At 42.5% G+C, this 10653-nt stretch overlaps 1 protein-coding gene across 1 annotated transcript in view; it reads left to right on the top strand.

Annotated features, from left to right (window-relative positions):
• Positions 1-471: 471 nt before the first annotated feature.
• LOC103705323 (formin-like protein 20) overlaps positions 472-10653 on the top strand; it is a 29471-nt gene continuing 19289 nt past the window's right edge. Inside the window, exons 1-7 of the mRNA XM_039127510.1 lie at positions 472-905; positions 1563-2266; positions 2344-2565; positions 2645-6036; positions 6340-6466; positions 9578-9649; positions 10484-10582. Coding sequence (XP_038983438.1) covers positions 833-905; positions 1563-2266; positions 2344-2565; positions 2645-6036; positions 6340-6466; positions 9578-9649; positions 10484-10582 — 4689 coding nt within the window. The 5' untranslated portion in view covers positions 472-832. The remainder of the gene's footprint in view (positions 906-1562; positions 2267-2343; positions 2566-2644; positions 6037-6339; positions 6467-9577; positions 9650-10483; positions 10583-10653) is intronic.

Below are 10653 nucleotides of genomic sequence, written 5' to 3'. Positions count from 1 at the left end.
GATGATATGGATTTGTTTTGCATGGATATTTCCATGCTGCAGCGGTACCTCCAAAACAGAGATTTTCTCCCTGATGATCGCTCCCATTACTCAGCTAGCTGTCCGGTGACCAGACGAACGGTAACCAGACCTCAGTCCACCGTCAAGACGCGAAACGGGCGCCCGCCGACCCGTGTAATAATAATGATATTTAAACGAAGAAAAGGAAAGTCCGAACCCAACGCGATCTCGTCACCGCCCTTGTTACTTTTCCTCCGGATTCCGCTTGTCCGACGTGCGGCCCCTTTCTCTCTCCACCCCGCCACTGCCACGTGTCCAATCGGCCCCACGCTTCCTCCCATTTCCCTATTCCTCGCATAAGATTCCCTATGCGAGCTATAATTCCTCCGTCCGATTCACCACGTGAACCGACGTGTCCGTTGGTATATCTGGCGTCGCGCCGAAGGAAATGGTGACGTGGGTGTGCGACGCCCGGCTCCAGGGACATCCCCGGTCCGGCTCCAGTCCACGTCGGCTCCACCCTTCCCCCAGCCCGCAGTACAAATAAGAGAAAAGGAGAACGAAAGCGAGAAGAAATAGAGCTCTCCGACCGACCCACTTTCTCTCTCTGGGTTCTTCCCCTCGAGCTCGGAACCCTGACGATCGATCTCCATCGGGGACCGGATCTGGATCTTTTGTTGCCGTTAGATCGATTCTTTGCTCGACTGGTCTCGCGTCGGCGCGATTCGATCTTTTGTTTGCTGGATCGTGACCGGATTGGTGGAGGGTTGGAGGAGAATTTCGGGTTGGATCGGATCGGGGGGGAGGCGGCCGCCTGTGGCAGCGCCAGCGGATGGCGCTGTTCAGGAGGCTGTTCTACCGCAAGCCGCCGGACCGGCTGCTGGAGATCTCCGAGAGAGTCTACGGTAAATGGCCCCCTCTTTGGACCTCTTTTTATGCTTGGATCTCGGTTTGTAGTAGAATTGTGCTAGTTTATTGCGTTGGGAGGTTTGAAGTGTGGGGGATTCGGACAGTTTATTTATGATCGAGGAGTTCTGATGGTTTTTACTGCTTTTACGATGGTTTGCGGGGTTAATTTAATGATTTTGGAAGTATTTGGTCTTTAATATCTGGAGGTGATCGGGCGAGGCTTTGTGATCGTCGGGCATTTTAAAAGGGAAGATTTTTGAAGAATTACGAATCTTTTTGGAACATTAAATGCGTTAAGCTCATGTCTTTCGCTCGTGTCGCATGAATATGTCACGAAAATAGCGACTGTACAAGTTTAATGCTGCTCAAAGTTAGTATTTGGTTTGGTTCTTAAGATAGTGCCGGGGAAGCATAATTTTTGTATTTCTGTATTGGTATCAGAATTATTTTAGGTTCCATTTATATCTTCTTGTTTAATTGTAATGTTGATGATTTGAATTTTTGATGGTCTTGTTGTATTCCTAGCACTGTTTTTGCCCTTGTTATATCTGTTTCAGAATGATTGCTATAGTTTGCTGGCAGTAGAAGGTATAAAGTTTGTCCTGCTTCGACAATGCTGAACTTTTGATCTTGTGATGACTTTGTGCTTGCAGTGTTCGACTGCTGCTTCTCGACCGAAGTCTTGGAAGAGGATGAGTACAGGGATTACATGGGTAGTATCGTTGCCCAACTGCAGGACTATTTTCCTGATGCCTCATTCATGGTATTCAACTTTAGAGAAGGAGATAGGAGGAGCCAAGTTTCGGACATCTTGTCTGATTATAATATGACTGTCATGGACTATCCACGGCAGTATGAAGGGTGTCCTTTGCTACCTCTGGAGATGGTCCATCATTTCTTGAGGTCAAGTGAGAGCTGGCTGTCATTGGAAGGGCAACATAATGTGTTGCTGATGCATTGTGAAAGAGGCGGATGGCCTGTTCTTGCCTTCATGCTTGCAGGTTTGCTCCTCTACAGAAAACAGTACACTGGGGAACAAAAGATTCTTGAAATGGTTTACAAACAAGCCCCAAAGGAGCTCCTACATCTTTTGTCTCCTTTGAACCCACAACCTTCTCATATGAGATATCTACAGTACATATCCAGACGAGGCAGTGGGTCGGAGTGGCCTCCACGAGATGCGCCCTTCATCTTGGAATGTCTAATTCTTAGAGTCATTCCTATTTTTGATGGGGACAGGGGTTGCAGGCCACTAGTTCGTATCTACGGTCAAGACCCTTTAACCCCAACTAATAGAAGCTCAAAGATTCTTTATGCAACACCAAAGACGAAGAAGTACCTTAGGCATTATAAACAGGTAATGCTTATATCCATGGACTCAAATGTGTTCCTTATCTGAATTTATAAATTTTCAGCTTTGAACTGTTAATGCAGGCAGAAAGCACACCAATAAAAATCAATTGTCGTTCCCGTGTTCAAGGAGATGTGGTTCTTGAGTGCATCCATTTGGATAGGGATCTGGAACGTGAGGAGATGATGTTCAGGGTCATGTTCAACACAGCGTTTGTTCAATCTAATATTCTGATGCTGAACCGTGATGAAATTGATGTTGCATGGAATGCCAAGGACCAGTTCCCAAAGGACTTCAAAGCTGAGGTATGTTGTTCTTTCCCTTAGATGCAAATGTCTGATTTTTAAGTAATGGGAGTTGAAGAGACGTTCATGTTTGAACCAGGTACTCTTTTCAGACTATGATGCTGTTGAATCTGATACCGCAACGGAACTTATGGCTGATGACGAGGATGAAACAGAACGTGCTTCCACAGAGGCAGGAGAGGAGTTCTTTGAGGCGGAAGAGATATTTAGCAATGCAGATTGGCAGGATGGAAAAAGAGATCTGGATACTCATACAATAAGAATAAAAAGCTCAATTGATGATGGGAATCACAAAACAGATATTTATTATTTTTCTGATGAAGCAAGGAGCAGGTCACAGACAAGGATGGAAACAAGCAGCACCGAAGAAGATTTAAAGACTGTAGTCACTGAAAAATTAACTACTATAAATGATAGGATAGTCGACCTAGGAACCCCAAATATGGCTGGTCTGGCTGAGGGCAGATTAGAAACTGGCAATGACAAATATGATGAGGAAGCTGTTACTGAAAAGTCAATTTTTTTGGACGACATGATTGTAGTTGAAGAGAAGAGTATGCTTGAAAGCAGTGCTATACCGCAGTATACAAAGGCTGTTGATATTTCAGTGGGTGAAGAGAAAAATATATTGGAGATCAGCAATAGCAAGCAGGACACAGAGGGCATCACTACTGTTATGAGGACCACTGCAGATGATTCGAGACAGAAGTTAGAAGCTCCAACTGCAGTAGATGAAGCAAATAGCAGATCGGAAAATAGGGCTACCATACCAAGTGTGGATGATATTACTAGTAGAAACAAGTCTAGTCTGAATGACACGAGTCCCAGCTTAGTGACCCTCAGTATGATGGATGAAATGAGGCCTATTTCAGAAACATATGATCACAAGAGTGATACACACAGCGATGCTATCCAAAATGAGGCAAATCCATATTGTGAGGGTAGATTGGGAACTCCAGGGATGTCAAAACAATCTGAGACTAGATTAGACACTAGCAATGCCAGTTCTGGTGATAGGGTTCCCAAGGAAGAATCAATCACTTTGGACTACACCGTTACATATGAAGAGAAGAATATAGTAGAAGTCAGCAACTTCAAGCATGAAGTAAAGGATATTGTTACTCTAGCTGTTGAAGAGAAGAGTACATCTGGATTCTGCAATATCAAGAACAATGCGGATAGCATAGTTTCTCAAAAGACAATTGCTTTGGATCATATGAGTTGCAGGGCTGATGACTTGACTCTAACAGATGAAGCTAAGAGCAGAGTAGAACAAAGGGAATCCCAACATAATCCAGAGAATATTATTGTCAGGAAGAAATCTGCCCTGTCGGAGAAGAATAACAGTTTAGGAACCCCTGATATAGCAAATGAGACAAAGTTCAAATTAGAAACCCATGTTTGCAAAAGGGACACAGACGAGGGTGTTATTGAGAAAAGGTCAGAAATGAAGGTTGTCAGTCAGAAGTCTGGAAATGACCTGCAAAAACAGAGCACTGAAAAATCTTTGCCTCACATGTCAAAGAAATCACCAGCAATCATAAAACCACCTGATTTAGTTGCATCCAAACAAAAGATTAAAAACCAGGAACATCTGGATCACATAAAACCGACAAAACCGAAGACAGTACCTCGGTGGATTTCTCCAAAGAAGGGCTCTGATGCTACTACTGTTCATATGCCATCTCATCCTCCATCTAGATATAACAGTGCACCAGCTGCACTAGCCATTTCTGCAGATTCAAAAGATCATGAAGCAGTTGAAACTACAGAGTCTCCTCCAACTTCTGCTTCCATGGATAGAACTGCAACTTCCTTTGTCCCATCAGTACCCTCTGCTCTGCCACCTGTTCTGTTTTCAATACAGGATGTTCCTGATTCTTCCCGTGCAGCCAGCCTATCCCAACCTTCTGGTCACCATCTGCTAATACCATCTTTTCCACTGCAAGATCCTCCAGCACCGCCGCCGCTGCCGCCTCTTTCCTTTGGTACTTCATCATCTTCTTTTTCTGCAAGTTCTTCTTTTACTCCACCACCACCTCCTCCACCACCACCACCTCCACCACCATCTTCGAGGACTGGAGGTATACCACAAGCCCCCATTCCCTCTCCCCCTCCCCCTCCCCCTCCCCCTCCTCCACCATCAGTATCTCCCTCCTTTGGGAGCTCATGTACTTTTATGCACCCCCCTCCAACTTCAACTTCACCGGTTAGAGCAACATTTTCAGTCCCTCCACCCCCTCCACCCCCTCCTCTTGTCCACAATGCAGCTACCTCAAATATTCCACCTCCCCCACCACCTCCTCCACCTTTTCATTCTGGTGCATCTACCAAAGGTCCACCTCCAATACCTCCACCCCCTCCCCCTTCTCCACCTATTCTATCAAGTTCATCAACTAAAGCCCCACCTCCCCCTCCCCCTCCCCCTCCTCCCCCTATGCCCTCGGGAGCATCCACTAGAAGGCCACCTCTGCCTCCTCCTCCACCCATGCTTCCTGGAGCATCCACCAAAGTCCCACCTCCACCTCTCCCTCCCCCTCCCCCTCCCCCTCCACCAATGCTCCTAGGAGCATCCACTAGAGGCCCTCCTCCACCTCCACCTCCACCTCCTCCTCTCCCTACTCCAACCATGTACCAAGGATCATCCACCAATGGTCCCGTCCCGCCACCCCCGCCTGCACCCCCTCCATTCATGAGAAATTCTTCATGTGCCCCCCCTCCTCCTCCTCCTCCTCCATTGCCAAATCAAGGAGGCCAAATTAAAGGCCCACCACCTCCCCCTCCGCCTCCACTCCAATCGTATGTTAGTGGATCAGTTGTTCCTCCTCCACCTCCTCCACCACCTTTGAAGGCTGGAGCTTCACCTCCTCCACCACCTCCACCTCCTCCACTACCTTCAAAGGCTGGAGCTTCACCTCCTCCACCACCTCTACCTCCTTTGCGTTCCATAAATACAACAAAGGTTGCTGGGGCCACCGCCCCCACCCCACCGCCCCCACCTCCACCACCTCCCCCTGGGGCACGTGGACCGCCACCACCACCCCCTCCCCCTGGAGGACGAGCACCCCCACCACCACCACCTCCCCCTGGAGGACGAGCACCACCACCACCCCCTCCCCCTGGAGGACGAGCACCACCACCACCCCCTCCCCCTAGAGGACATGGTGGTGCACCCCCTCCTCCTCCTCCTCCGGGAGCACGTACACCTACTCCACCAGCCCCACCCAGGGCACCAGGTGCTCCTCCACCTCCTCCAGCAGGTGCCCCTGGTTCTCAGGGTTCTAGTAGAGGGTTATCATCAAATTCCCTGGTAGGGGGAAGAGGGCGGGGATTTGCACGTCCTGCAGGCTCAGGTCTTTCAGCTTCAGCACCTCGTAGATCATTGTTGAAGCCATTGCATTGGGTGAAGGTAACAAGAGCTGTGCAAGGAAGCCTATGGGCAGAATTACAAAAATACGAAGATGCTCCTAGGTATCATGAAAGTTATTTACTTAATGCTGGTGCTCCTGTTGCCAATGCCAATGGCATCTTTTCCTTTTTTTTGATTGTTGACACTCTTGGCACCCAAAATCATATTCTTTCCCATATTGGAACCTTTTCTTTTCAAGAGCAGTTTGATTTGGTCTATTTCTGATACTTTGTTACATGTACTATTCACTAATTTTTCCTTCCAAATCTTTTTTAATTGACATTGGTTTTACAAATGAGTTGTTATTGTTGCATTTGTTGTTTTTGGTATTTGCCTTATTCTTACATTTAACCTTCTGAACACAGTGCTTCAGAGTTTGACGTGTCCGAACTTGAAAGTCTCTTCTCTACAGTTGTTCCAAAATCAGATGATAGCTCTAAATCTGGGGGGCGTCGTAAATCTCTTGGATCAAAATCGGATAAAGTTCACCTGGTAATTTAATTGCATCTAGGGCCAGAGAAGTTTACTTTTTTAGATATTGCTATGTTGGTCCTTATCTTTTATTATGCAATATTAGAAGGTTGATACACTTTTCAGGATCCATGTTGGTTTTGAATGCTCAACATTGTATTAGGAAGGTCTAAATGTCATATCTGGTACTTTGCTTTATCCACCTTTTCTATTTTTGAGATTTTTAAAATGGGAATTAGTTCCAAGTAATGGGAGTTAGACAGGGAGCTTGTCACATAGTACAGAAGGATGATTGTCGATCGCCATCCGGAAAGTTGGATGTGCAAAAAGAAATATGAAAGCAGTGAAGACATTATGTTGTAATTTTTCTTCATTATATGATGGCACAAAACATGCTGATTGATAATTATGGTTGTTAATTAAATGCACTGTAATTAAAAAAATACCTGAGGACGAGTAGAAGTAGATAAGTCACGTACAAGATAAAAAAGTGAGGATTGTTAAGTTATACCATTGTGAATCAGGGTGTATGATGCACACATCAAATGTCAGACAACATTTTTGTCAAGTTTAATTTTTATAAAATTGACAAGTAGCTGCAAATAAAGAATCTTGTGTAGTCTAACATGGTATAAGATGGACATTATTTGATCTGATCGGGGAGAAGGAAGATTTTCTTCAACCCGCTCAACTCGAATCTCTCAAAAGAAAACTAGAAGAAGATGAAGGAATCTCGGAAGTAGGGCTTTAAGTCTTCTTTTTTTTTTATTGATCCTTCACACCTCTTAAACTGAGGTACATAGCCCCTATTTATAATACTAGTGAGGTCCCCCTTTACAATTTTGGTTGGATTCCTCTTCTAGTCTAAATAAAACTAGATATCCTAAAATAAATATGATTATCAAAAATATTCTAGAAAAAGCTAAAATTTAGAAACATTCTAGAAAAAACTGAAATTCTTGAGGAAGTAGATCTTGACTTCTACATCAACTCTGCCTTCTGTCGCTCCACTTGACTCTTTTCGGATAGAGAGCTACATTCGGTCAAAATCTTATCCCGAAAAAAAAATTTTGGTTTGACTAGTCCGTTTCGGAGCATGAATGATGGAATTTTGGTCCGATTCAACCTCGAGGTTGGCCAAAAGTTGTAGATCTTGAAAAGATATTCATTTTTTTAAAAAAAAGAGATCATCTCAATCGGACGTCGTATGATTAAGTTATGGCATCCGAAAGTTTGGCATACGACTCGGCTTTTTGATGTTGTGGAACTCGCTTCTGAACCCTGTCCAGCCCTGTTCGTAGTGGTCCAAGTGTTCCGCATCGAGTCTAATGATCTTTCTGCATATTTGCAGTAGTCAAAGTATTCTACATCGAGTTTAGTGATCCCTTTTGATATTTGTAGTGGGCAAAGTGATTCATATCGAGTTTGGTGATTCTCCTGAGTACTCGTAGTGGTCAAAATGGTCTACATCGAGTTCGGTGATCCTCCTGAATCAGAGCTTCTCTTGTTTAGAGGATTTAGCTTCGGCTAAATCAGAACTAAAGATGGAAAAACGTTTGCTTCTCTACCTCGTGACTAAACCACTTGGTTTTGCTCGAAGATAGAGTTGTTGGTGCTTGTATTAAAGGCATCGCCAATCGAGACACGATCTCAGTGAGTTGAGCTATCTTCTTCTCTATTTATACAAGATGTTTTATCATCTCATCATCCGTCGAGGTAGAAGGAGCAGCCATACTCGGCTTTGTTCTTCAATGTACTTCAAGCACAGATAGCCCTTCTCTTGGTTGCTTGTACCTCCCGCGTTTCTGGACCATGCACTAAGGCTCCCATAGATGTAGAGGACTGAAACTCTGATATCCACCCCTACCTGGGTATCTTCTAGCTGCATCCCCTAATCCATAAGCATATTCTTTTCCCATCTCCTCTTTCTTCTTTCTTCTTCCCTTTAATTCTGCTATAATAATTGATGGATTGAAAGAAAGATGCAATCTTTGTAGGTTATGTGGTAAATTTTTCAGGATTTCAAATGAAATTATGGTTTTTTAAGGCACAAAACCCTTCGTAAAATTTGATTCCTTCTTCTGAAGATTTACATTGCTGGATTTTATTTGTTCGTATGAAGAAGGTTTTATGATTTCTTTTCTCTGTACGACATTACAACTTAGTTTTTGTTTTTTTCTTTTTTTTTGGTGGGGGGTGGAGGGGGGCGGTGGACGGGGTTTTTCTTGCTTGGGGGAAGAAAGAAATGTGAGAATATAGGTAGGCTTATTTCACTACTTTTCCTTCTAATAGGTGCTTGAGTAGTAAGTAGCATCAAGTTAGTTGGCAAATTCTTAGTTAGCAGTCACTGTCGTTCCTTCTGACATGGGGCTAAATATATTCCGAAATTGTGTACTTATTTCCATGTCTTTAAGCATTCTTATTGTTTCTAATCAGTGTTCAGACTTATTTGTTTTTGTTGTGATGATTATTGCTGGAAAGGCACGAGTCTGGAATGTAAACTCTCTGTTGGGTAATTAATAGTACAATCAAAACACTGAAACAAAACTGAAGTATTATAGTTTTTGGTCAGAACGCACATATTGACTGCAGGTTAAGCATGGATGAAAAAGTTAAGGTGGTCAGTGTTTGCAGTTTATTGTAATAGTTTTTGGTTGAAGATGACTTATATCATTTGATTATGTTTGAGATTGTACATACTGGTTTATTATAAGCTTGGTTTCATCTGGACACATAGGACATGGGTAGCACTAGCATTACCTTCTTGTGGATGGTGTGGAAAGAAAGTAGTTTATAAATTCTCTTTACTTCTCTTTATTTCTTCTTCTTATCAGCAATTTTTTTTTTTGCTTTTATTTTAGCTCAACTCATGAATAACTACCAATGCTTATTTTTGTACATTTCTTTTTGTGATAATAGTATCTTGCTTTATAGCTCATCATTGCATAAGCAGCTGGTCTTCTAAACTTAAGCTCTTTTAGTCTTACACATTAAGTGTAAACCATGTCACACTTGAAATAACATCAAGTTAGGAACCAAGATTTAACTGCAAGTTCACTAAGCATTTTGCTGTTTCTATCGAGCTTTTTCTAGTGAAGAACTCTGGTATTAATTTTTTTCCTCTTTCAATAGATTGAGCTAAGGCGGGCCAATAACACTGAAATCATGCTGACAAAAGTGAAGATGCCACTTTCTGATTTGATGGTAAGGTAGCTCTTGTTATTTTTAATATATGCAAAGTGCACAACTTTTTTCATTTCCTTATGCCTTAACTATGCAACTCTTTCTCCACCACTTCTAACCACATAACGACATTTGTTAACAAGAACATGAATTGAGTTTGAAAATAAATGCTGGATTATTTATTGGATTCTGTAAGCATATGATGCACAAAAGACATTTTTATCTGGACTTGTCCTGATGTGATGGAATGAACCTTTTTCACTTTCTTGTGGTTAGTGGTCTGCTGAGAACAATTACTTTCACATCTAATCTGAGAAGTGAGAACCAATCTTTCCACTTAATTATTATAATTTGAAGGATAATAATAGATATTTTTGTTTAAATTTGTTTTAAGCCTCTTTTGGTTCCAAAAGTCTTTTTCTCCTAGAGGTTCATTGAAGGATTCCATTGGCTGTACACATGCTTGCAAGAAATGCAAGCAACTACTGCATTTCGATCTTTGCATGGTCCAAATGTAGTCCTGAGCATTTTGTAATGCTTTGGTAACTATAAAAGAGAAAAAAAATTCTTGCATCAATAATGTTTATTCCTCTGTTAAAAGGTAAATATGCAACTTTTCATACATAAATAGACGTATCTACACTCGTAGATGCATGAGTATGTAAACATATACAAAATATTCTCGTGTATATGCACTCACTCATATATATAGGTATGCTCATCATCCATCCATCTATTGTACTGGTAATCTTCTCAAGATTACTGGTTGGCATCAGATCAGCCATTTAAAATCCAAGAATACTATTTGTTTTATTTGAAGTTGGAGTTGATTTTAACAATCAAATTTTACCTTAGAGTGCTGCTCTAGCATTGGATGATTCTATTTTAGATGTTGATCAAGTTGAAAATCTCATCAAGTTTTGTCCAACCAAAGAGGAGATGGAGCTTCTCAAGGTGTATATATTCAACATCTATCTCCTTCTCATAATTATTTATTAATTGCTTTACTTTTAATCTATTCAAGG

The sequence above is a fragment of the Phoenix dactylifera genome, chromosome 6, assembly GCF_009389715.1.
Source record: "Phoenix dactylifera cultivar Barhee BC4 chromosome 6, palm_55x_up_171113_PBpolish2nd_filt_p, whole genome shotgun sequence".
Taxonomy (NCBI): Eukaryota; Viridiplantae; Streptophyta; class Magnoliopsida; order Arecales; family Arecaceae; genus Phoenix; species Phoenix dactylifera.
The sequence above is the reverse complement of the archived record's forward strand: the minus strand, read 5'-3'. Positions and strand labels throughout refer to the sequence as shown.